Source organism: Podarcis raffonei, chromosome 6, assembly GCF_027172205.1.
Source record: "Podarcis raffonei isolate rPodRaf1 chromosome 6, rPodRaf1.pri, whole genome shotgun sequence".
NCBI lineage: Eukaryota > Metazoa > Chordata > Lepidosauria > Squamata > Lacertidae > Podarcis > Podarcis raffonei.
The window spans coordinates 84,200,461-84,228,253 of record NC_070607.1 but is presented as its reverse complement, the minus strand read 5'-3'; the positions used below and the strand labels follow the sequence as shown (position 1 = coordinate 84,228,253).

Sequence of the window (27,793 nt, the reverse complement as noted above, 5' to 3'; positions counted from 1 at the left end):
TCAATTTCGCTGTGGATCTTAGTGTGTTATTATTTTTACATAAGTATTTAACCACCTTGGGAATCTTTGAATGAGAGGTAGGCCATAAACATGTTAATAATAAATGAACACTCCCTGTTGCCTCTTTCAAAGACTTAAACAGATGTTAACCTTATTTATGTCAGTGGCTGGAAGGATGTGATACAGAAAGACTGAATAATTGTTCAGATATGGGGGGGGGGGGGGAGCTAAACTAAAAGAGCCAGCCTTGTAATGCAACTGTAAGCGCAAAGATTGCCATTGTCAGATTTCGTCAGTAGCTCTTACTGTTCTCTTACACAGCACACATTAAGGAAATAAATTCCTGCATCACCTGGTAACATTTCCAAACAAGAGCCACTAGGCAGTGCACTAAGAGTATAACCTCGCCAAGCCTGTTCCAAAAGTGGGAGAACACTGGAACTCTGTATTACTTTTGTATGACACAGGGCATTTTGGGGATGTTTTAACAAGAAGCTGAAGATTTTTAAGTGTAATGTTCCTCATCTATTTTTAAATGAGATAGACGGTGTGCGTGCTTCTCTTACGCATTAGCCAACGTTTCATTGGGGGTTAAATCGTCCTGTTCTGCACTCTCCAAAATATTCTATTTGTTTTGTTTGGGGTGAGGGTGGGAGTTCTGTCTGGGACGACATTCTAGGAGGGCAATCCTGGGGAAAGACTCTTAGACGCACAAAGCTTAAAATGCAGCGGGGTGTGCGGAGGAGAGGGAGAGGGGAAGAGAGAGGGCTGGGCGTGCTTCTGTGTGCCATACGCTGGAGGGGGGGGGGAATTGTGGTGAAGAGCGAGGGAACTCCGCTTTTTGCAAAGCATCCTGGCAAATGAGCTCAGCCAGCAGTGCCTGAGCTAGCGTAGAGGGCAAGCTCCTGCCGTCAGGAGCTGGGCACGTCTGCTCAGATTCCTGCAGGACAAGAAAAGGAGACAGGCTCGCCATGCAACGAATCATGGCTACGTCAAATGTTTTTATTTCTTCCTGATCTCTCTCTCTCTTTCTCTTTTCCTCTCTTTCATCAATAATTCACCTTAGGGCTTCCCCCCCTCTCTGCTCCTTGTGGATAGTGGAGGGGGGGTTGGACCGGGAAGAACAGGGTTTTTGGGGAGTGCTGATTTTGTCCGCGAGGTTATTTCCAAGAGCTCTTTAAAGGACCAAAAAAAAAAAAAAAAAAGGAAGAGGGAAGACTGACTTTTTTTTTGCTGGAATTGCTGGAAGAGTGAAAAAGAGGAAGATTTCGCTGCTGGTGCGCCGGGTAGCGGGTGTGCTTTCTTCTCCCCCTTTCCCCCCCAACTGCTGGTAGGGCTGCTACCGCTAGCTTGGTGTGTAAGCGTGGAGAGAGGAGGAACGAGAGGCGTCGCTGGGGCGCTCCGAGCAAGGCTTCGCTGTCCGCCTCTCTTGGTGCTGAACATGGGCGCTTCAAGCAGGGCGCTGTCCGTGGTGCCTACCGTCCTCCTGGCGTTGGCGCTTCCCACTTTCCCCGTCTGGGCGCAAAACGACACGGAGCCCATCGTCCTGGAAGGGAAATGCTTGGTCGTGTGCGATTCCAACCCGGCTACCGATTCTAAGGGATCGTCTTCTTCTCCTCTGGGGATCTCCGTACGGGCTGCTAATTCCAAGGTTGCTTTCTCGGCAGTCAGGAGTACCAACCACGAACCTTCCGAGATGAGCAACAAAACCAGGATAATCTACTTCGATCAGGTAATATAGGAAGTGAATGAATGCACATTCTTTCTTAAAAGGCAGGACATTCTCATCATTTCCCCCTGCCAGGAGGTTAAGAAAAAGAGCGAGAGAAGAATCGGTCAAAGGATGAGTAGTTTTGATCAAGGGAGGAGCAATTTTTAAAATATATAGAGAGAAGAGTTATCATTTGGGAAAGGGATTCGATTAGAAGTGGAGTGGCGAGGCAACCGGTCATGAAGCTGAGACGAGATCAGTTCAGGGGAGGAGGTGGGGATCAACAGGTGGGAGTCGATCTGTGAACTCTTTAATGCTCCTTTACAAGCAGTGGGCTGAAACTTAACAAGTGCCATTGGAAACTCTCGGTCAATAGGCTCATCTCCTTCCAACCGACACTTCCTTGCCTATCCAATGAAGTTTGATGGCCATTCCACTTTACCAAGCAAAAATGCATTTGCACATTGTAAATCTTTGGATTGAATTAATCATAAGGCTGTAACCAGGAAGACGCAGACTGCTTTGCTCTGAGAATACATCAGTTTGTTTTACTACTTATTGATTTAGATTCCTACCATTCCACTCTCTTATAACTCATGCAGGGTTACATAAGTTTCCAGAGTTCAGTATTCAGAAATGAGAGGCACCTACTACCTAAAAGTTTGCATCCTTATGAAAAAAAGGTATGATGTTTAAACAAGGTCTGTGTATCTGAGATTAATGAAGGAAGACCAGACTGCTCAGGAATGCATCCAGTTTTAGATTATTTGCAGTCACTGGTGATGGTAGTCACCAATGCAGAGACCTTATTGTTTCTGCACTCTTGTAGCCCAGTCCTGAGAATATTCACCCAGAAGTAAGCCTCGCTGTGGGCATGATAAGTGTGCATAGGATTATAGCCTTCCAGCTCAGATGATTTGATACCTGAAGGGAAAGTGTGGGGATTTTTAAGATTCTAAGGAAGGGCATTGTGTGCAGTTGAGGTGAATATGTCCAAATATCCTATCTAACTCTGTGGGATATTCCTGTTTGCTTTCCAGCCACCTTTTCACAGCAGTCCAAACCTTTTATCACTTTATAAAGTGTCAAAATCCGTAAGTGGAATTTAGGCACCTCTCGTAACCCAAAATCTATTCTGGTGCAATCACATTGGCATGTATATAGCAATCAAACACGGTCAGGTAACAGAGGAATATGGAGGCAGTCCTTTGAAAGATCCACTGCACCTTTAGTGTATCACTGCAGAATGTTGCAATATTGGAAAGACACCCTGTTTCACTTTTCCCTGACCTACCTCTCGGAGGCAAACACCAAACATACCCTCTGTCCAGGCATATGATCAATGGTTAGACAAAACAAAAAGAGTTATTCATCCCCGCTCCAAAGTAAGGTCTTGCATTGTCAATGTTAAGTCATTTATAAATAAGAATGAATCCTTTAACAAAGAAAGATTTTTTAAAACAACAACAACACACTTTATATTTCAGCTGTCTATGAGATAATGCTACTACCTTTTTAAAAAAAGTCCATTTGTTTTAATGCAAGAGTTTAACATGTGTGTCAGTTTCTCCCATTAAAATCTATATGATATACAAGAGTGCAGTTTGGGCTGGATCAGATCCATATGTATTTTTAAAAGAAAGAAAGAAATGGTGGTGGAAGGCATTGTAATTATGTTGTGTCAGCTCCAGTTTGAAATGTCTCTGCCTTCTTGGGAATTGTTTAATACTCTACCCTCAGCTATTTCCTCTATCACCCCCTTCTGATTATGTATGATAGCAGGTGGAATAGCCTATCTTTGCAAATATTAGCGCAGTGGGTTAATTAAGCCCCAGGAAGTTACTCTTTAGTCTTTCACAGCATATTCTTCAGAGAGAATGATGGATCTTCACTCTCTCCCATGACTACAAAGAGTCCTGGGAATATTGTACCTTGCTCAAGTCGCACTGCCATTAACCTTTTCAAGATGCCAGGAGACAGGTGGATATGTAAGAGACATGGAAATGGCCAGGGCACCAGACAGCTGCCTGTATCTTTTGAAAGGGAGTGCAAGGCAAGATACAAGGCTTTTCTCCCCCTTAGGTACAGGTTATGAGCCTTGAATTTTAAAAGTGTTCGTGCCCACCCATCACTTGTGCAGAACCTAAAAGTGCAATGCAATTAATTTCTCTTCTTCCTACTATGTTCTTTGCTTCCTGCTTTCTTGTGAGAAACTACCCACTCACCTCTCATGCCTTCACACTCGTTCCAATCAAGACTGAGCAAGGAGCCAACATATGTTGTGTGATATATGTGAAGACATTGTTTTTCCTCAATTGCCACGACAACTGGAATCTATCCCCACACTAACAGATCTGAAAGCGCATTTATGTTTGGAAGAAATTCCAGCCGGTTTCAGCTGGCAGTGGCAAAGCTAACTAAAACCGACTTTCCATTGAACTCATGCAAATGTACTTAGGACTGAGGTGTAATGGGGTGGTGGGAGGGAATGACAGATCACTTTCACCAGTATAGTGTGTGGCTGACAGCAATGCACGTAAAGGGGTACGTGAGCTGCCTCCTAAGAATGACCAAGGTGCAACTCCCGTAAATATTTCCCCTGGACTTCTGCAGAGTCAGAAATGTGATGAAGCTGCCTTTGACTGTTTCACGGCAACAGGCCATCTAGCTCAGTATGGTCTGCCCAGACTGCCAGCAGCTCTCATGGCACAAAGGCCACGACTCAGTGGCAGAGCATCCTCTTTGCATGCAGGTCACGGGTTCAATCTCTGCCATCTCCAGGTAGCTCTGGAAGTGTCCCCTGTCTGAAGCCCTGGAGAGTCACTGCTAGTCAGATCAGACAATACTTTTAAAAATATAATATTAATTCTTGCATTTCCCAAAAATATTACAAAAGTACAAGTATATAAAATGTGTAACATGAATTTCCCATCTCCTCCTAAATATGCCATGTAGACAGTTCAGAGTAGACAGTGCTGAGGTGGACCATTGGTCTGACTCTGTATATGTCAGCTTCCTATGTTCCTATGTCCCTTCCAGTCGTCCACAAAAGATGCTGTAGATGGGGCCTCAGACTTTAGGTTTAAAACATATATTGCTACCATTTCCCCCTCCTCCTCTTCTACCTCTTCCTTTTCATCTTCTCAAGAGTATTATCAATATATTATGATGTCATCAGTGTATAACGAGAACTTCACAGGGTAGCATACACACATTGGAACTTCTCCAAGGAGCTTACAATATAAGAAGAGGAATAACTGTAATACTTCACATTGGTTGCAGTCTTCAGGGCCAGTCCTACCATTAGGCAAAATGAGGTGGCCACCTCAAGGAGCATGTGCTAGGCATGCAGCAAAAGGGGTGTGATGCAGAAACATACTATACCTCATAGCAAATATTTTATCTCTGGCCCCACCTCAGTTCTTTCAGTTTTGGAATATCTTATCCATAAATTTATGGAAAGAGGAGGCAGGCAGCATAATACAGTGGATTATGTTTATGCCATCTACTGATTTAAATGATCATGTTCTTTTATAGCTAATTATCTTTGAGTTAGTGGTATTATGCATCTTAACTTGGAGTGGAGGGCACCATTTTCTTCATTGCCTCAGGCTGCAAAATGCCTTGGGTCAGTCCTGATAATCCGTACAACAACCCTGTAGGGTAGGTAGATCAGCACAATCACCCCCATATTGCAGGTGGGAGGCTGAGTAGAAAAGTGTGCCCCTGGCCATTGGATGAGCTTTTGGCAGAGGTGAGATTCCAACCAAGGAATGCGTGAATCACTGCTCAGTTTCTTACCTTCTCACTATATTGCTATATTACACTGACAATGTGATCCGATTCATGTGTACTTAGAAGTAGTGACACTGAGTTCAATGCGGTTTACTTCCAGACAGGTGGGCATAAGATTGCTGCCTCAGTTGGTGAGGGGGGGGGAGCAGCAGGGAGGGAAGAGAAGTATGGCTAACAAGTGATGAAAGTGAGCAAATACAACTAGAGAGCCAGTATAGTGTAGTGGTTAGAGAGTCAGACTAGGGCCTGTGAGACCAGGGTTCAAGTCTCCACACAGACTTTGGGCCAGTCACTGTCTCCCAGACTATTCACCTCACAGGGTTGTTGTTGAGGATTAAATGCGGAAAGGGAAAACCATTATTATGCTGGAAGCCACCCAGAGTGGCTGGGGCAACCCAGTCAGATGGGTGGGGTATAAGATAATAATAATAATAATAATAATAATAATAATAATAATAATAATAATAATTGCTGCTGCTACTACATTGTACTCCATGGAGAAAAAGATGGGGTATAAATGCAATAAAATGAATAAGGAAGATAAAAGAAAGAACTTCTCTAGCCAGCTCATAGTTTGCTCCCACGAGAAGCAGTGGTGGCCATCAACTTGAGTGGCTTTAAAAGAGGATTAGACTCTTATAGCCCACCAATGGCTACTGAGCCTAATGCCCATGTTCTGCCTCTACACTTAGAGGCAGCAACGCTCCTGAATACCAGTGGCTAGAAACTGCAGTTGGGCAGAATGTTGTTGTGGCGCTGGTTGGCCACTGTGAGAATAGGATGCTGGACTTGATGAGCCCTTGGCCTGATCCAGGAGGCTCTTATTAGGTTCTTATATGTACCTAGCCATCGTTTGAGCAGAGTCCGAGCAGTAAGGAGTTAAGACAGGGCTGAGGGACTGGGGGCTCTCCAGACATGGACTACAGCTCCCATCATCCACATCCTTTAGCCCTGCTCACTTGGAATGATGGGATTCAAAGTCTGGAGAGCTGCACTCATGAGCGCCATCCCTGAGTTAAGCTCTAGACTTCATGGGAAGGTGGATTTTAAGGAGGGTCTTGAAGGAAAAGGGGGAGGTGACATTACTTTGAAATTCAATGAAATCATTCCAAGCAGTTTTACCACTGAATCGTGGTCACTTCCTCTGTGGCTAATAAGTAGCCTGCCTCCCAAGTATGTGAGATCTAATTAAAAAACAACTGAGTCGATTTTCATCACTTCTTTAATTTTAAATTGAGACCAACAAAGAACAAGAACATTTCATCAAGAAAGATTCCTAGTATGTGGTGGGAGATACCCTAGAGCAAAATCCAGGGTTGTTGTTGTTGCTGTTGTTGCTATTTTAAGAAAATATGCTTTTATTAGAGATCAATGAAGGAGGCAGATAGAGATAGGCCTATCCTAAGCTCAGGAATTAAGTACTCAAAGTGGGCATGCCAGGTGCCATGTCAGTATAATTTCATTGGAGAGGGAGTGGGGAACCTGTGGCCCTCTAGATATGGTCGGGCTGCCTGCTCCTCCTCAGTTCCAGCCAGCATGGCCATTGATGAGAACTGTTTAGCAACATCAGGAGGACCACATGTTCCCCACCCCTGTTACAAGTGCATTTATGTAAACTATTACTGAAACATTTTGGGATCTGATGCAAACAGGCCTCCTGAGACCACTCAGGTTGATAAGCTTGTGTTGATTTTACAGCACATGTTTATTATAATGCTCCTAGATCCAGTTTGATCTCAGTTGTCCTCAACTGCAGATCTGCAGACAGTCTTAACAGATTTTGGACTCACAGCTGTCCATGGAGGTACAGGTCAATTCTGTGTCCAGGGCAGCTGTTTACCAGCTCCATCTGGTTTGCAGGCTGAGACGCTACCTGCCCGCAGACTGTCTCACCAGAGTGGCGCTAGTTATCTCCCGCTTGGGCTACTGCAATGTGCTCTATGTGGGGCTACCTTTGAAGGTGACTCAGAAACTGCAATTAATCCAGAATGAGGCAGCTAGACTGGTGACTGGGAGTGGCTGTCGAGACCATATAACACCAGTCCTGAAAGATCTTCATTGGCTCCCAGTACCTTTCTGAGCACAATTCAAAGTGTTGGTGCTGACCTTTAAAGCCCTAAATGGCCTCGGTCCTGTGTACCTGAAGGAGCGTCTCCACCCCCATCGTTCAGCCTGGACACTGAGGTCCAGTGCCGAGAGCCTTCTGGTGGTTCCCTCGCTGCGAGAAGTGAGGTTACAAGGCAGAGGGCCTTCTTGGTAGTGGCGCCTGCCGTGTGGAACGCCCTCCCAGCAGATGTCAAGGCAAGAAGGAACCATTTGATGCTGTATTGTTTTTAATATTTGGTCGGAAGCCACCCAGAGTACCTGGGGAAACCCAGCCAGATAGGCGGGGTATTATTATTAATAATAATAATAATATGACAAAACAGGGTGCCTTTTCTGCATGAAACAGTTTCTTTTTGAACGGCCACTGTTGTCTGGGGGGAATGTTGTTTTGGGGAAACAACCCCATCATGTGCCGAGTGCCAAATATTAATAGTTTTTCTTTTATTTTTAAATCTGAAAGAATATCTGAATGCAGGGATCAGTTTTGGAAGCAGTGGAGTATTTCACCCTGTCCAACAGGCTAGCTGTGCTAGAATTATAGGTGGCTAGAGGAGCTTAATGGCCTTATCATCTGAGCTGCCACCCCCAGGGTCTGGGGACCATAATATGGTTAAAACTGAGACAAGATAAGAGTGAAGCTTGTGGGTTTCATTAACATGCCCACCTCTTCTCTCGTAATTTGAGCACTAATATTATGAAAGGATTTACCCTCAGATCCTTTTCCTGGAGCCAGACTGAAGACCCTAGGGCTAGTCAGTGATTTCTCCAGTTTAGTTCCACAATCCTGAACACATTGACCCATGATTCAGCAAAGTAACTTTCCTAAGAAGGATGCTTTGATCGATGCCTACAGAAAGGAAAAGGACCCTGAGTGTTTATAGATCTTTGCCTGTCACCTCCATAGTCAGCCGTGGAAGCCATGCACTGGGAAGGTTTTGTACTGCAATTCAGATCAACATTTCTCCCTCCCTCCCTCCCTTTTCTTAATTGCCAACCAAGAAGCGCTAACATCACCAATGTGGATAATAATAAAACACAACAAAATCCACAATTAAAATGAAACAGAATGCTGCAAAGCAACCAACAAAGCACCTCCCACAACCTCTTCCAAGCCCAGCTTATGCCTAAGAAAACAAACAGTTTTCTTTAGTGGTGGTTGAAATGTTTTGAGAGGGAGGGGGCATCCTAACCTCCATAGGAAGAACACCTTAAATGGTCCAGTTGTGCTCCTTTGTAGTTTAAAGCTGGGTAAAACAAGGGCTTCATTTGATGATATAAGGGCAGGGGGAGATATGTACAAGAGCAAGTGATCTCAAAGTTATGCAAGGATATAAAGGTAAAATCTTGAACGATATATGTACACACATGCCCCATTTTGATCAATAGGTTTGCTTTTCCAGTTATAAACTGCAGCCCAAAGCCACTTATTGGGAAGTACACTTCCTTGAGATCAATGAGGCTAATTTTTAAAGGCTGTGTTTAGGACTGAGAAATAAATTCCATTAAAATCAATAGGGCTCACACATGCCTGACTTTCTGTGGATTGGACCCATTTGTAACACAACCCAGCCATTCCCAAAGCTACCCAAAGAAAGGCCAGGATTTATGTCTGCACGAGAAATAAGGGGATCTTATCTTTCTGTAGTTGACTACACCTGCAGTCTCCTTAATGATCATTGTTCCCTATGCTCCAAAACCCGTTGCTTGCTCTGATATACCTGTGAAGTTCCTGCAGAAATGGGCTTTCCCATTCAGTTCCATGCAATTATTATTATTATTATTATTATTATTATTATTATTATTATCATCATCATCCCTTTGGAAGCACAACTGCCCTTTCCATTCAAGCTCTTTTAAGTCAAAGCACTTCAAATAAATCCCTGAATCCCTTTGTTTACGGGAAGCCAGCTAATTGGGGCTATTCTATGAAAATAAGTGCTCCCATGGCTCAAGTGTACTATTACACAGAGTGTGGCTTGGACTTAGGCATGCAGCTCACACCAGGCATATATATGATGTCACAAGTGCATCATTTGATATGTGCGAACACTCTGTGTTGCAATACAGGAAAGGAATGCATGTGCAGATTTCAATAAGGGCATGGCAAGACTGTGTGAAGAAGACAGATGTGTGCAATGCCTGGTAGACATGTGATGGATGGCACATTATGCACATACATAGCAGTGTGTGCACGCATGCACACCGATACCCCCTGCACATCTAGTACTTTTACCACACTGGAGATCATCCAAATTGGCTCTGTACTCCACTGGACATCGGAAGGTCTTGCTTCCCAATAATCACACTGCTTTTCCAATCTGTTGGAGGTGTGGGTGGTATTGTGGTGATGGGCATGCAAGGGCTATTGTGGGGATGTTCCTGCAAACCAACCAATGTGGGATGGAGATAGTAGGGGGGCATAAAAGCCCAGATCCTAACCTCATCTACCTCTTTGGATCCTTATTGATTTCCACTCATGTCTCCATATATATAAAATAATAAAAATATAATAAGAATTTATTATTTATACCCTGCCCATCTGGCTGGGTTTCCCAGCCACTCTGGGCGGCTCACAATAGAATATTAAAAACACGACAAAACATCAAACATTAAAAGTTTCCCTAAACAGGGCTGCCTTCAGATGTTTTCTAAAATCAGGCAGTTGTTTATTTCCTTGACATCTGGTGGGAGGACGTTCCACAGGGCGGGCGCTACTACCGAGAAGGCCCTCTGCCTGGTTCCCTGTAACCTCACTCCTTGCAGGGAGGGAACCACCAGAAGGCCCTTGGAGCTGGATCTCAGTGTCCAGGCTGAACGATGGGGGTGGAGACGCTTCTTCAGGTATGCTGGGCCGAGTCTAGCTGCCACATTCTGGATTAGTTGTAGTTTCTAGGTCACCTTCAAAGGTAGCTCCAGGGTAGTCCATGGATGAGATTGCCATAAAGGAAACAGTTATCCCCACACCTATTCAGCGCTGCGTTTTTTGGGTGGTGGTGCTACTGGCAACTAGTGTGTGGTGACATATACCAAATAGAACAGGTTGGGCACAACAGCAGAGAACGTGGGCAGCATCTTTCGAGCATAACATTACGGCTATTAGATGTGCCTAATTTTTTGTAGCAGCACTGTTACTTACCTGTGAGACTTGTACTCAAAAATATATATCCATAAATAGACATAAAAGAAAGAAAGAAAGAAAGAAAGAAAGCAAAAGCCTGATGGTGAAAGGAGATTCCTTGACGTGCCCCCAGGGCTTTCTGACCTATATACACCCAGAGTTGTGGATATAGCAGTTGCTTTGCTGCTTTGCCATGTCCTGCCATGGCCTACTAGCTGGGGCTTGGATTGTCTTGTTAGATCATTCTTTTACAAGTTTGCCATAATTTTGAAAATCTCCCATGCTGTATTTAAAGTTATGTCCCTAGTGAACCCGATGTGCAAGGAGCTCACTTCTTTACTCTGGGTATGGACCATCGACATCTAGCATCAGGACATAATTGGTTTGAGGAGTATGCCCTAATTGTAAATATTTGCACGGGCAGATCGTCCTGCAGTGTCAGAAGCATTGTGCTGCATCACTGTAATGCTGGTGTAACATCATGCCTTTGTGTTGCTGATGCAGCTGTCGGCAATCCATGTGCTCTGCTTTGCCTACCTGGCTACTGTGGTGGGGCTTACATCACCAGAATTGTGCTGCAAAACAGATTTTAAAAACATGAGCTGCTTCCCCTCACTATGATGAGGTGGCTTAAAATTCTGCAGTACTTAAAACTCAGCAAGAGCTTTAGTGGAGCGAAGGAGCTGTTCAGTTTGCAGGATACAGCCTGTGCATTGTGGACCTTATCCTGGCAAACTCAAAAGCAGGCCCATTTGACCTGAACTAACAGGCCTTCCAAGGGACGCAGGTGGCACTGTGGGTCAAACTTGCCGATCAGAAGGTCGGCGGTTCGCGACGGGGTAAGCTGCCGTTGCTCGGTCCCTTCTCCTGCCAACCTAGCAGTTCGCAAGCACGTCAAAGTGCAGGTAGATAAATAGGTACTGCTCTGGCGGAAAGGTAAACGGCATTTCCGTGCGCTGCTCTGGTTCGCCAGAAGCAGCTTAGTCATGCTGGCCACATGACCCAGAAGCTGTATGCCGGCTCCCTCGGCCAATAAAGTGAGATGAGCACCGCAACTCCAGAGTCGGCCATGACTGGACCTAATGGTCAGGGGTCCTTTACCTAACAGGCCTTCCAAGTGTCCCTATTTTCCAGGGATGCCCCTGCTTTAGAGATGCCGTCCCAGTTTCAGATTTGATCCCAGAATGTCCCACCTTTCCTTAGGATGTCCCTATTTTCATTGGAGAAATGCAGGAGGGTATGGAGTTATCTGACCCCTGAGATGTCTGAAGGCAATCCTGTATAGGGAATTTAAAAAAAACCCTGTTTAATATTTTTATATATGTTGGAAGAGGCAACCCAGTAAGATGTGTGGGGTATCTATATTAAAATTATCATTATGGAATGGCATGTCCCTATTTTCATCGGAGAAATGTTGGCGGGTATGAACTAAGCATGCACAGAATTGTAACCTTAAAGAAAGGATGTCTAGGCCAGTTTAATCTTGCTGGGGAAAATATTTCTTACGTCTGGAAATCTTAATTTTATGTACAATAAATTAGTATAAATAAATATTGGGGTTAAAAACTAACACCTTGGCTTTAGATGTGTAGGCATGGTGAGAAATCTTGTGTCTGTTGCAAATTAATTATATTTTCACCCAAGAACACAGAATGCTTCCATTAATTCTTATTTCCTCTCTCTTTAATTTGTAGATCCTAGTAAATGTGGGGAATTTCTTTACGCTGGAGTCTGTCTTTGTAGCACCAAGAAAAGGAATTTACAGTTTTAATTTTCATGTAATTAAAGTCTACCAGAGCCAAACAATCCAGGTATGTTGATTCAAAAAATCTGTTGGAACACATTTGTTAGCATTTCATTCCTTCCTTCTCCCCTTCCCCATTTCCCTAAAAAATATATATAGATAAATGGATAATAGCGAAAATCCATTTTCTATTGTAAATAGAAATAGTTTAAATGCACCCATGTTGATGAGTTAGGAAACAGCAAATAGCTCAACTTGGCCAATAGCAAATGGATTTCAGTGACATTTTAAGATAACAATGTTGCTCACCAGTTCAAGATACGGCCTTGAGAGTTCAAAATAAAGAGAGTGCTTGCATTCTAATTATGTGCTACAACTTTTCTGTGAATCTCACATTGGGGACTGTTGGAAGTAATTTCATGATAATAAATGCTATGAGCACAATGAAAGGAAGCATGCATTTGATGTAAAAGCATAAGAACAGCTTTCTGGATCAGGCTAGACACATCTAGTCCCTTGTCCAATTCAATGGCCATTCAGATGCGTCTGAGAAGCCCATGAGCAAGATCTGAGTGCAACAGTGAAATCAGTAGGACTAAAAAGTGACTGGGTTTTACCCAGCCCTGCCCCTTTGTGAACAGAAGGGCTCTTTCCATTCACAGAAGGAACTGGAATATGGTGGAGTCTACATAATGGAAGAAGGATGTGGGGAAACAATTCCCCTTTGGCCCTAAAGCTTGGAGTGCTATTACAAAGGACTCCTTTCTGAGGGACACAGAGTATTGCAGGTGGCGCTGTGGTCTAAACCACTGAGCCTCTTGGGCTCCAGCCAACCTAGCGGTTCGAAAGCATACCAGTGCAAATACATAAATAGGTACTGCTGCGGCAGGAAGGTAAACAGCACTTCTGTGTGCTCTGGCTTCCGTCATGGTGTTCTGTTGCGCCAGAAGCAGTTTAGTCATGCTGGCCACATGATCAGGAAAGCTGTCTGTGGACAAACGCCGGCTCCCTCGGCCTGAAAGTGAGATGTGCGCTGCAACCCCATAGTCGCCTTTGACTGGACTTAACCATCCACGGGGTCATTTACATGTTATCTTATATTGCAGAGGGAGGATGGGATTCATGAAAGCCACTTCCCTTTCCCCTCTCTCCACTGTGAGCAGAACTGTGCTGCTTCGCCTATATACGTCTTTGCAGAAGGGCTCATCAGCAGTAAATCAGGTCAGGCTGGCGATCATACTTCTCCTCTCAGGGTGCAGAGATGATGCAGGAATGTAGAGAGGGATGTATGGACTTGATGATGATGAAGAAGAAGAGTTTGGATTTGATGTCCCGCTTTATCACTACCTTAAGGAGTCTCAAAGCGGCTAACAATCTCCTTTCCCTTCTTCCCCCACAATAAACACTTTGTGAGGTGAGTGAGGCTGAGAGACTTCAGAGAAATGTGACTAGCCCAAGGTCACCCAGCAGCTGCATGTGGAGGAGTGGGGAATCGAACCCGGTTCACCAGATTACGAGTCCACTGCTCTTAACCACTACACCACACTGGCTCTGATGAGGCATTAGGAGGAGGAAACCTGGGAGAATGAAGAGAGTGAGAAAGAGATGGATTGTGGAAATGCATTCCATCCCATTTGCAGAGAGAGCAGTTTGGGGGAACAGAGATAATTTATTATTATTTTCCATTTATAGCCCACCTTTTCCTCCAAGGAGCTCAGGGTGCAATCCTCCTCTTCATTTAATCCTCACAACAACCTGTGTGGTAGGGCTAGACTAGGAGGCAGTGACTGACCCAGTGTCACCCACTGAGATTTATGGCCAAGTGGGGATTTGAACCCTAGTCCCCCGAGGTCCTATCAGGACACAGGTGGCGCTGTGGTCTAAACCACAGAGCCTAGGGCTTGCCGATCAGAAGGTTGGCAGTTCGAATCCCCGCAATGGGGTGAGCTCCCGTTGCTCGGTCCCTGCTCCTGCCAACCTAGCAGTTCGAAAGCACATCAAAGTGCAAGTAGATAAATAGGTACCACTCCGACGGGAGGGTAAATGGTGTTTCTGTGTGCTGCTCTGGTTTTGCCAGAAGTGGCTTAGTCATGCTGGCCATATGACCTGGAAAAACTGTCTGTGGACAAACGTCGGCTCCCTCGGCCAGTAAAGCAAGATGAGAGCTGCAACCCCAGAGTCGTTTGTGACTGGGCTTAACTGTCAGGAGTCATTTACCTTTACCCCCAAGGTCCTAGTCCAACATCCTAACAAGTTCCTTCTAAAGCAGTATCCAAAGAAAGGTGAGAGGAGAAGAGCATTTTGGAATGGGGAACCCTCACATTTTGAGCAAGTGAGAATGCAACCAGAAACAGATATTGAAGTCAAGGCCTGAGAGGAAGAATCCTAGTGGCAAGCCTATGGCAGGAGATTGGTGGAACATCAGGAAAGTAGGAGAAGGAAGGTCTCCTCACTTTAGCAGTCTGATGTTGGGGTGATGCTGCCTCAGTCACATAGCCAGCCTTAGAAACCAGTCCCACCTTCTCTTGCTTTCCTGTGGGACACCCCTTTCCCCTAGGGCCTAGTATCATGTGGGAATAATCAATCACTCCAAGGGGCTGTGTAGGATTTTTTTTGGCTACCCCCACATTAACTAATTTGTATTTGTTGATTTAGGAAGATGTATAGGCCACCTGATCCCAAACTCTCAAAGCGATGTTCATAATACAATGATGGATTAAAAAACCCCCCATCTAAAATCCACAAAGCTGTTTAAAAACCCCCAGCATATGCTAGATAATTTTCAGTAAAACACAGAAAGAATCAGTTAAACCTTTAAAATGAACACGGATTACTTAATGACACATCTGAATAGGATATAAAATAAAGTTTGCAGCAATGTGCCTGGAATGTACCTTTTTTTTTACCTACTCCAAACTGGCAAATATTAAGAAGCTGGATTATTAGTCTGACTGATCGATGCGTGCGCCTGATCGGTTGCTTGGGCTGTATCCAGTTGGCTTGGGGGCATTTCCGCTTTGCAGAGCCAGTTGGGATGGCTTTGTGAATTAAGTATTTGTTGGGTCATGCTGGCATGGGGTGTAGGCACAGATTCAGATATGGTCAGCTGCACCACCAGGACTCACTAGCTCCCTGCTGAGATGCTGTCAGTCATTTTGCACTCTGCACACGCTCAGAAACACTGGGCCCATAACCTGTTTGTGTTTGAAAAAGAAAAGGTTCTGACCTCCTTTTTACTCCTTTACCTAGTCTTCAGACCTTAGTTGGCACAAAAGAGTCTTTGAGAAGAGTGTTCTTGCAGAGTATTGCTACTTTTATTCTTAAAAAGTCTTCTTCTCTAGCCACAACCGACAGCTTTTTTTTACACACAACCAGCTTTTTACCATCCAACCAACCCACACTCAACACTAACACCGACCACTCTATATATACAGGTACAATTTGGTGAAAGGTTGCATGAGTCGTTATAGGCCGTTGACTCATGCTGACTTAGTTCTTTTAGCATTAAAGAAACAGCGGCCAATTTTTAGCCGTGGCAGCAACACCCTGAGACCCCTGGAGGGTGAAGGGGCCGGTTTATCTCTCACCTCATTGTACCCTTGGGTTGTGGAGCATTGTCAGCACCAAAGGTTGACTAGTGTGAGTGGTGGTGAACATGCCCCCTCTGCTCAGGTTCAAGTCTTTAATAATAATAGACCTAAATGGGGGACCCTTCCAAAGAAAAAACAGACCAGCGAGAACTGAGCATGCTCAGTGGCCATGGAATTTTGACTCGTGGTTGTTGATTTTTGTTGCGGAGGGGACAGAAAATATGGGGAGTGGAATGGAATGGAGCGTTTGGAATCTTTATCAGCAACAGTCCATGCTGCAACATTTTGTTGCCTATGCCACTTGTACTTCTGAATATGAGAAGCTGAAAATAGGCACTGCTTGCACAGAATGTCTGCATACATCTGGTGGACCACACTGATGAAAAGAGGATGCTAGGCTAGATGAGCCTTTGGACTCACCCAGCAGAGTTCAACTTATTGTCTTCCCATGCTTACCATTTATAGTAGTATAGCTGCTGGTTCTCTCTCTCTCTCTCTCTCTCTCTCTCTCTCTCTCTCTCTCTCTCTCTCTCTCTCTTTTCCCACTATCCTCATCCCATGTAGAACCTCCAGAACAGCATGTAGGGGGAGGAGAGTGGTCCTACTCTCAAGTAAGATGAAATGCTTCCCCTGAAGGAACAATTGCCTTAGTGTGACATTGAATTCCTCCCATTTTACTTTTCAAAAAGCAGATTTTTCCTCTACTGCAAAAATAAAAATCCAAAATGGATCCCGCTTTCTGAATGGAGGGGGTTGGGGCTGATGGGCATGGCTTGTGAGGCATTTGCTTTGTGCCACTAGCCTCTGGCCTTCCCATTTGCAAGCTCAGTTCAGAGGAGACTGCAGATTGAGCTGATGGTCCTTAAACATCTCAGCAGATTGAGATCCTGCTGCTGAGTCAAGGCACTGCCCATGAACAGCCATCATTGGCTGCAAACAAAATGTCATCATGGCAACCAGGTTTGGCGTAACACAACAACTGCCGCATATATGACTCAGCTAGACTGGTAAATAAAAAAGCGATTTACATGCATTGTATGTGCGATATAATATTGTGCCACCAGATGGCAACGTGGAGTCCCATTTTTCGCTACCTGTTTTCCCTGTTTAAATTTGCAACAATTTAAACTGAAATGCTTCTTCTATGTGTCTAGATCCCGCCTATATAGTTTCCATTTGAATCTCCTATACTCCCTCAAGATTGGAATTCCAGAACTCTGGGCATTAAACATGTGTGTGTGTGTGTGTGTGTGTGTATGCTGCAAAAGGGCACATGCTCATAATGCCAACATTGATTGGTTGGAGGAATGCAAGGGGCGTGGCTACAGCCATGGAGCTTTTCTCAGTTTGGATACAACCTGCTTGCAGAATAGAAAGGGAGACCTCACACCCACTCGCTGCCAACAGCAACATGTGACCAAAGGTGCTATGAGTCAGCTGCAAAATTTAAAAAGATCAGGTCAGACAGCAACTACACCACTGTAAATTGTAAGTGGAGAAAGCCCCATCCCCATGTTCTTAAAATGTCCTTTTATTTTAATAGGATTTAATAGGCAAACCTCTCAAAACATGGGTGGTGTCATATACCTTATAGCACAGGATGAGACCAGGCACCTGCTTGTGCATTTGCTTTGTTTTGGCCCATGGCTATCAAGGATGATTATGAAGCTTTGCTGGTATTCCAAGTGATGGGTGATATGCTAAAAGAAAATCCCAGCTGCCCAGGTTGCTGAAATTTCATTGTGTTCTTTGGTGCAAGATTAAAAGCCCCTTTGCACTTCTCCTTTAGTGCCTTTCCAGACTATGTAATATGCACACTGAAATCATGCTCAAAAGCATCATAAATACCAGCTATGGGAAGACCTCGTGCCCTTGCTATATTCAGGCAATTGCCTCATTTGGAGAAAAGAGCAAGATTGCTTAAGATAAGAATGTGGAGATGTCTCTGCGAAAATGAATGGTCACGTGCAGCATATTTTCTTCTGCTCTTGCCAAGCCTATCTCTGGCTCGCGGAATATATTGCCACTGCAGTGTGTGATCTATTTCCACGTCATCTAGTCTCCTGCTGCTCCAGTAATGTTTAAATATGGAGGGAACACGTCAGTTGCTAGAATGGTATGGCAGTGACTCATGAAATCATAGAATTGTACAGTTGGAAGGGATCCCGGGGGTCATCTAGTCCAACCCCCTGCAATGCAGGAATCTCAGCTAAAGCATCCGTGACAGAGGGCCCTCCAACCTCTGCTTTAAAACCTCCAAGGAAGGAGAGCCCACCACCTTCTGATGGAGTCCATTTCACTGTTGAACAGCTCTCACCATCAGAAAGTTCTTCCTGGTGTTTTGTGGGAATCTCCTTTCTTGTAACTTGAAGCTATTGTTTCAGGTCTTACCCTCTGGAGCAGGAGTAAAATGCCTCCTTGCTGCTGTTTACAGCCCTGATTGGCTAGGGCGCTGTCCTTTTCTTTTCTTTTTTTGTTATTCCTTGTCTTTCCTACACATCACATAGGCCAGGGTGAGCTCCAGAAGTCACTGAACTACAACTCCCATCAGCCCCAGGAAAGAAGGCTGATGGTTTACAATGATGGGAGGCCACAACCTTCTGGAGGGCACAACATCGGTTTATCGCCAGGTTCTGTGATCACAACACTTTAGCACAGACCTTCCTGCCACACCTTCAGCTAGCTAACACACATGAAGCACATTGTGCCATTAAGCAATGGTTTCCACTCAAGCCTGCAGTTCTCACATGCACCCTGGACTACTGCAATGCGCTCTACGTGGGGCTACCTTTGAAGGTGACCCGGAAACTGCAATTAATCCAGAATGCAGCAGCTAGACTGGTGACTGGGAGTGGCTGCCGAGACCACATAACACCGGTCCTGAGAGATCTGCATTGGCTCCCAGTACGTTTCCGAGCACAATTCAAAGTGTTGGTGCTGACCTTTAAAGCCCTAAACGGCCTCAGTCCTGTATACCTGAAGGAGCATCTCCACCCCCATTGTTCAGCCTGGACACTGAGGTCCAGCTCCGAGGGTCTTCTGGCGGTTCCCTCATTGTGAGAAGTGAGGTTACAGGGAACAGAGAAGTGAGGTTACAGGGAACAGACAGAGGGCCTTCTCGGTAGTGGCGCCTGCCCTGTGGAACACCTTCCCTTCAGATGTGAAGGAAATAAGCAGCTATCTTATCTTTAAGAGACATTTGAAGGCAGCCCTGTTTAGGGAAGTTTTTAATATTTAATTATATTTAATATTGTTTTTAACACTTGATTGGAAGCCACCCAGAGTGGCTGGGGAAACTCAGCCAGATGGGCAGAGTATAAATAATAAATTATTATTATTTTAGGAACATATACAGAGCACTACTTGTCCCTGTCCTCTCAGCCACACCTTTTCGGTGCTGAGGGCTTGAGTCATAACCTCCCAGGTCTGAAGGCCTGAGTAGATGATGCAGGTGTGCCCCAGAAAAGTCATGCTCTCTGCCCTCAAAGAACCACAGTCCTGGTTAGCAAACTTCAAGGATCCTCACACCCTTCTTAATGCATCTCAGTGCTCACTGACAATGATGCTTTGCATACTCTTCCTTCACTGTCCCAGTGTTTTGACCCTAGGTTACTTAGAGGTCAACACAGTCTATACTACTTGCCAATTGCTTCCAGATGCTACCTCTGCCAACTTTTAGATGCCCAGCTAAGACTTTTCTGTCTGCCCAGGTGGCCAGTTAATCAATGTTGTCTCCTACACTGTGCTTATTTTTTGGTGTGGTGGGTAGGAATTGGTCTTTACTAATTTGGGCTTTTTATGTATTTTGATTTAAATTTGCTCTGGTTTTAATTTATTTTTATATGCTGCATTTATTTCCAACCACTTTGACTCTTTTCCAGCTGGAAAAAGTTTCAAAAAGTGGCAACCAAAATGATCAATGGGTTGTAGCAACTGCCTTATGAGAAAATGTTGTTACATCTGAGTTCTTTAAGAAATCTTGGCTGAGTGCCACCTAGCCCTATGGCTGGGGTTTTTTTGTGTGTGTGTTTTTAATTCAATTAGTTGTAAACCTTCTTTTGACACCTTATATTATCAGCTCCTGTCAGTTCAGGTTAGTGCTGAGCTAAAAGCTTTCACAAACATTTTCACCTTTACAGGTGAGTTCATCTGGCCAACATCTGCAGTGAAGGTTGAATTTGTGCATCTTCACTGAAATTGAATGCTTCTTTTAACTATTGCTAATTTTACCCTGCTAATAAGTTATGCTAACTTTATCTTGCAGGAAATCTTGCTGGTTTCCTGCTTCTGTTGTATTTAAATTCTTTTAATCTTCTTCTTCTCATTTCTATATATTTTTGGCATTTGCTCCCTAATTTTCTTCTGGGTTTGTCTTACTGTAGGTTTACATTCTATTTGCCTGAATTCTCTCATTTTCATCAGCCTTCCATTTTGTAATGTGAGCTTTCTCACCTTTTAGAACTTACAGCTAATTTTTGTACCTTTTCAATGTAATTCACAAAAGTATCCTTTTTAGGATTGTTTTCGAAGCTGTGCTATACATTTTATTTGAACTTCTGTTATACTGCATTAAAATAGTACCCATGCTCCCTTGAGAGATTTTACCCTTCTGACATTACCTTTCAGTTTCCTCCTAGCTAACCTTCTCACTTTTGACAACAAAAGCCCCCTTTTGGAATGAAATATGACTCTGTTGGATTTTCTGGGCAATTTTCCAGTCATATAATATGGTGAACTTGGTAGTGCTGTATTCACTGTTTCCAGGAAGTTCAACAGTGTTTATAGCTTCTTGTACTGCTCTGGGAATAATTTAGGATTAAATCAAGTGTCATTTCCTTTGTCGCTGGCTCCATGACTCAGTGTTGGTAAAGGCACACTCATTCATTATAGCTAAAACTCTTGGGCACTGTCCAATTTAGAGCTAAGCATGTTTAAGCCTATTTATTTGCCAGCTTGCTGTGACACAAATTTACAATTAGCCAGTCAATCTGAGAGTAATTGAAATAATCACTTGTTAGTACATTTTCTACTTTGCCCTTCCCCACAGTTGAAGAACAGAGGAAGCATCCTTATATCAGGCCAAGCCATTGGTCCACTCATATAAGGGATAGCCAATAACTCTGTATGTTATTGGACTCCAGCTCCCATAAGTCCCAACCAGCAAAGCCAATGATCAAGGATGATGGGAGCTGTAGTCCAGCAATATCTGGAGGGCACCATATTAGCTACCCTGATCTAAATCAATATTATTGACTAGGGATAGCTTTCTAAGGCAGAGTTAACCAATACTGTGTGCTCCAGAGGTCAATGGACTGTGACTCCTAACACATTGGCTGGGTTTGATGAGAGTTGTAGTCTAACTATATCTGAATGGCACCACATTGGCCATCCCTGCCCTAAAATCCCAATCAGAGGTCTTTCCCACTGCCCGATCCTGCTAAGAAGATATGCTTACTTACTTACTTCGCCAAACCTTTATTAGGCATTACAAGAATAGGCCATCATAAAATAGCCATATATGAAATTTTAAAATATATACAAATAAACAGCCATGTAAAATATGTACTAATGAGGATTTTCATTGGAATTTCTTCCTGCTAAATAGTGCCATTCACCACTCTAAGAAGATACCATTGACAAAAACTCACCCACCCTGGTAGTTACTTCCAGGTTACTGTCAGACAGATAGAATCTTATATTTTCATTGTGCCGTGATGTTAGACTACCCCAAAAAGGGATAGCATGTGTTTGCATAGCTGGTTGTACAATGCACAGTAGAAAAGAATATGTTCTACAATGTCCGGCATGTTCAAAGAACACCCACAACGTCTATCTTTTCTGGGGATGTTTGAATATCTGCCCTTGAAAAAAGCTGAGGGGGAAACGTTCAGTCATTGGACTGGAATTATTAATTTTGAGATATAAGTGACCCTGTTATCTGTCATATTTAAACCATAGAACCTGGGGGAGCACATTTTATTTACAGCTGACTCGGTGTTTCATTTTTCAATGTCCCTTAATCGGGTTTGAATATTGCGATAAATATATGGCTCACTTGAATTATACAAGAGTTCCAAGTCAATGCCAATAGATCTGATTTTGCTATGTAAGAGTTAGAACCATCTGGATTTATAAGAGTCCTTAAGTAAGAACAAGATATGCTAGGAGCCGAACTTGAGATCTTCTTCATGTAAATCAGGTGATGCACTTCTGAGCTATTGTGCCAACCTTCTGCTTTTCATTTCATTCTATATCCCAAGATCCTTATTAGAGTTTTGGTTAGAGTGATTTGATTGCATGCTCCAGCACAAACTTACCTTGGCACCTGGGATCATTCCTACCCTCATGATTCTGTAGATAAGCTTGTTTCACTGAAGATTTCTAATTGGGAAGTTTTTAATTTTTGACATTTTTGCTGTGCTTTTATTATGCTGCAAGCTGCCCAGAGTGGCTGGGGCAACCCAGTCAGATGGGTGGGGTGTAAATTAATAATAATAATTATAATCATAATCATAATTATAAATGTTTTGAACACTTTGCTCTCACCTCCAGAATAACATAGTGTGTACATGTACCTTACTTTATTTCAACGACCCACCAGGTTTCTCATTTACTATATTCTCTTTTAGGGCCCATTTACACAATACATTTAAAACATTTTCATATCGATTTTGGCTTCCCTTCCAAAATAAAAAGACCTGTAGTTTGTTAAGGGTGCTGAGAATTGGTAGGAGACCCCAATTCCCCTCCCAGAGCTACAATCAGCACAGCGGTTTAATAACCAACCCCTCTTCCTTGGGAGTTATGAGAATGGCAATTCTGTGAGAGCAACAGGTGTCTCCAAACAGCTACAGTTTTTTTGGGGGAAAGCTATGAATGTTTATGGGGACGGGGGTGGCGCTGTGGGTTAAACCACAGAGCCTAGGACTTGCCAATCAGAAGGTCGGCGGTTCGAATCCCCGCAACAGGGTGAGCTTCCGTTGCTCGGTCCCTGCTCCTGCCAACCTAGCAGTTTGAAAGCACGTCAAAGTGCAAGTAAATAAATAGGTACTGCTCTGAAGGGAAGGTAAACGGCGTTTCCGTGCACTGCTCTGGTTCGCCAGAAGTGGCTTAGTCATGCTGGGCACATGCTGTACGCCGGCTCCCTTGGCCAGGAAAGCGAGATGAGCGCTGCAACCCCACAGTCGGCCACGACTGGACCCAATGGTCAGGGTTCCCTTTACCTTTACCTTTATGAATGTTTATAATGGTACAATATACGTACTTTAAATTTATAGTGCAGATGAGGCCTTAGTATCAGAGACTCTCCTTTTGCCATTTGGGTTTTTAGGATTCTAGCACTAGCTTATAAACAGCTATATCTTTTAACATATTTTGGGTGTTTGGGGGTATGTGTGCATTTTTTTCCTTAGGACTTTTTCATTGGCACCCGGTCAGTTTGGTGTGCTTCCGGGGTGTGCTTAGATATCTGTACACAATTGCCTGCTTATAACAGTGAGCCATCAGTGGGCTGACATTATTCTCTCTCTGGTTAATCCACAAAGGTGGGTGACTTTGGTGAACATTTTGGCCTCCACAATACAGAGTCTACCTGGTCAGCAGCTTTTGCACACCATTTTGAAAAGATGCAAAACTGTTTACAAAGGGATTGGTGTCAGGAGGGAAATCAAAGGTGGGGAAAGTGCTATACTGTGGTCTGATTTGCAGGCTTCTGATGGGCATCTGGTTGGCCAGTGTGAGAAGAAGATGCTGGACTAGATGGGCCTTTGACCTAATTCGGCAGGACTCTTCTTGCATTTTTATTCCTACAGTGAGCCTGCTATAGACCCATAGTCACCAACACATTTTGCCCTGTCCCTCCCCTTCCACATACTGTACTGTATTGTTTAATTAGTGTTTTTATGGAGCAGTCAAGTAATTTCGTTGTCCCCAAGAGGGGGCAATGTCAATAAAGATATTATTATTATTATATGGAATGCCTTAAGTATTTGTAACTGCTATTTCCCGAAATGATGTTTCAAGAACAGCAAACAGTCTGTGGACTCCAGGCATTTGTGGCTTCTAATGATCGTTTGCATAGGATTTGCTAATGATAGATGGGTTTCCCTGTTACCTTGAACTTTTTTTCAGCAATTTTTCTCTTTTGTAGGTTAACCTGATGCTCAATGGAAAACCGGTCATTTCTGCTTTTGCTGGGGACAAGGATGTCACTCGTGAAGCTGCTACAAATGGAGTCCTACTTTATCTAGACAAGGAAGACAAGGTTTACCTGAAACTGGAGAAAGGTAATCTGGTTGGCGGATGGCAGTATTCTACATTTTCTGGCTTCCTGGTTTTTCCCCTGTAAGGTCGATTTCTCCATGACATTCACCCAGGTGTGGACCAGTCATTGCTTCTGTTCTCCGAAGATCATCTCATCCTTTGGATTGATGTTTTCTTTCTTGGTTTCTCATGGGTGAATATGGATTCTATTTATGGCATTTGACCCTTTCTGAACTCCTTTGAGATTTCACCGAATTTTGTGTGTTTAAAATACGGTGCATTTGGATTACGACCTAAAGCAGACAGTAAATATCTATGCTTGATGTTGCCGAAAAAAGCTGCCTGCAAGATTTATTCAGAATTCCTTTACTGGACATATGGGATTTGTGGGAGAAGTGGATCATTATTGTTGTCTCTCCCCCTTCCCCCAATTATATTTTTAAAAGACTGGCAACCAGGTCTATAATTTAAGAATCTTTGAGTTCAGTCTTCAATCAAGATTAATACATAGCTGCCAAAGAACCGTTCATTGATATATTAGTTATATCATGTCTTTGTTCCCCTCGCTCTAAAAATTAACATAAATCCATCCTGTTCAGTTGGGAAGGAATAGATAATGGTTATTGATAAGTGATTGACTTCATTACGCCTCTTTGTACAGTGTGTTGGATGATTCACTTAGATGTTTTCCTTCAGATAATGTATCTCAAAGAGGACCACCCGACTGAAAGTCTGTAGGTCACAGTTGGATGTTATTTGCACATGGATGGAGTTTATATTCTGCAGAAAGTATTTTCTAGTAACGGGAAGAGATTATCATGCTAACAAAAAAATGCTTACCAGGGTTAAATGGGATCATTTTGGCAAAGCTCTGCAAAACAGCCTTGCTCTATAGGAAAATTACACTTGTTCTTCACCTTTAATTAACATGATTGATAATAACCACTTTATTAAAAAACCGAAGGGATTTGTTCCTTAGACACAGCTAATTCATTAGTCGGAGATGGAAATGCTCCCCTCTTGTTTTTAATTATGTCTGTTTCTCAAGCCTTCTGTTGTATTTTGAGGTATCATCTGGTTTTGCCTTAACTCCGCAAATGTATATATGATGATAGATATTGTGGGCATTGTCCAGGCAAAGTTAAGCATTTTTACAGCTCAGTCCCAGGCACATGTACCTGGAAGTTAGTCCCACTGAGTACAATGGGACTTACTCCCAGGTTAGTGTATATAGAATTGCAGTCCTATTGATCTCAATGGGGGAGGTTAAAGTGTGCAGTTAATTCTTCCACTAACATCAATAGGTCTTAACTGTGCTTAGCTTTGACTGCACTGAGCCTCATTTGTTTAGCAAATATTCAATCCAAATAGCCGGTACCTGAACTTGGTGCAATATCTTTTCTGTCTTTTTGTAAAGGCCATATGAATTCATAAATTTATTTATTATGTTGCTGTTACATAATAAAAGTTAATATATGTTAGTGTATTTTTTTTTAATCCTTGGGCTTCTTGAAAAATATTGTTTTAAAACGGTATCAATTAGAATTATTTTGTGCAAGATAAAAGAACAACTCTAGGAAACAGCTGAGATTTTCCACTCCACTCTGTCAAATTCCAGAAAGCAAATCAGCATGCAATCAAAGCAACTAAAATTTTATAGCTCACAAAGACCCACTGGCTGGTGAACTGTTTGACAGTCTTCTAATTGTACTTGCCTGTGCAGCAGTTCTGTTCATTAAAGCACCATGAATCCACCAGGGGTAGGGAAATGAGGCAGAAGGATAATAACTTAAAAAACTTGGACAACAAATGACACAACAAGGGTCAGTTCCAAGTAGAGATCCTGGAGAGAAGAGCCAGAACTTCATATGTGTATGGGATGACCCACCACTTCTCCTTCCCCAAGGTAAGTGTTGTTGTTTTTTGCTTTGGGGTAGAGAAAGTGGAGGCAGAGGCAGTGGTGGTGGCCCCATGGCTTTGGTGCATGTTCTTCTAATATGCTTGAGAAAGCCTTTGATGTACCTGACTGGTATATACTTGAAAAACCCCAGGTGCTTTCAGAGTTAATGAGAAAGGGCGAGAACTCAAACTTCCTCACAATCTCTTAGCTTAACTGACCTCACAGTATTCTTGTGACGGAGATGGGGATCATGCATACTGCTCTAAGGTCTGTAGAGGAAGGGTGAACGTGTAATAGATGGAAAAGAGAAACCATGCATTCAAATTTTGCTTTCATACTTCCTGCCACTCTAAGTCTCCACCCAGCATGGGCCAAGCACTCATAAACCCATAAGCCTACCATAGCTGTCAATGTTTCCCTTTTTAAAGGGAAATTCCCTTATTCCGAATAGGATTCCTTGCAAGAAAAGGGAAAAGTTGACAGCTATGATTAGCCTACTGAGAAGAGGACAATGAGGATTTGAATTAAGATTCCACACTTCCACCCAAAGGAGTAGCAAGGCTGGATTTTCTGCCTCATTGGCAGCTCCCCCCCAAATGCTTCCTCTACAGCAGCCTTGGTGAATAGGAGATGCTGCTGTTCTCCTCCCACCTCTAAGGAGGAAATGGTGGAGACCACCCTCTGGGGTCTCCTGGGTTCTACACCTGCCTGGCCCCCTTTCCTGCACCCGATGGCCTTTGATTCCCACTTCAAGCATCAGGTAAGGTTGCTTTGATTCCTTCCCTTGTTTCACTCATCTCTTCTTCCCTGGCCGGGGTGGGGTGCGGGCACCATTTTGTGGCTTGCCTCAGGTGGCAAAATGTTTTGGGCTGGCCCTGTTGCGTGGTGTTCACATGTCCTATGGTCAGCAGAACATTTGCATAAGCTTGACCTTATGGACTTAAGTAGTACTGTAGCTCAGATCTTCTAAGCGTAGTGACCAGAGTGATAGGCACAGAGTTGACAGGGACTATACTCCAGAGTTCCTGCCAACCTAGCAGTTCGAAAGCACGTCAAAGTGCAAGTAGATAAACAGGTACCGCTCCGGCGGGAAGGTAAACAGCATTTCCGTGCGCTGCTCTGGTTCACCAGAAGCGACTTAGTCATGCTGGCCACATGACCCGGAAGCTGTCTGTGGACAAACGCCGGCTCCCTTGGCCCATAGAGCGAGATGAGCACGCAACCCCAGAGTCAGTCACGACTGGACCTAATGGTCAGGGGTCCCTTTACCTTTAATATACTCCAGAGGGATGGCAAAGTTAGACTTGCAACAGCAACAGCAAAAAAATATTGTAGCACCTTAAAGTAAAAAACAAAAAAAGCATGTTATGTGTGACATATATAGTTTTGTGGAATAGGATCCACCTCATTACATGTGCTACCCCCACCTCAAAGCCAGATGCAAAGTTCAAATGTATACAAGAGAAATCAGTTACCATTCATAGCAGGAAGAAATGGTGAGCCTGGGTTTTCTGTGTCTAGCTAATTATAAGCTGCTGGACATTATTGTAGCTCTGAGCTGCAGCAG

General features: G+C 43.6%; 1 protein-coding gene across 1 annotated transcript; it reads left to right on the top strand.

Annotated features, from left to right (window-relative positions):
• The first annotated feature begins 780 nt into the window (after window positions 1-780).
• On the top strand, window positions 781-25,812 carry CBLN4 (cerebellin 4 precursor). Its single transcript, XM_053394297.1, has 3 exons — window positions 781-1,732; window positions 12,425-12,541; window positions 24,214-25,812. The coding sequence occupies exons 1-3, from the start codon at window positions 1,442-1,444 to the stop codon at window positions 24,409-24,411; spliced, it is 606 nt and encodes a 201-aa protein (XP_053250272.1). The 5' UTR covers window positions 781-1,441; the 3' UTR covers window positions 24,412-25,812.
• The last annotated feature ends 1,981 nt before the right edge of the window (window positions 25,813-27,793 follow it).

Coding starts and splice junctions, on each gene's coding strand:
- CBLN4 (XM_053394297.1), top strand. CDS start 1,442: ATGGGCGCTTCAAGCAGGGCGCTGTCCGTGGTGCCTACCGTCCTCCTG. Junction 1,733..12,424: donor GGATAATCTACTTCGATCAG/GTAATATAGGAA, acceptor TTTAATTTGTAG/ATCCTAGTAAATGTGGGGAA. Junction 12,542..24,213: donor ACCAGAGCCAAACAATCCAG/GTATGTTGATTC, acceptor TCTCTTTTGTAG/GTTAACCTGATGCTCAATGG.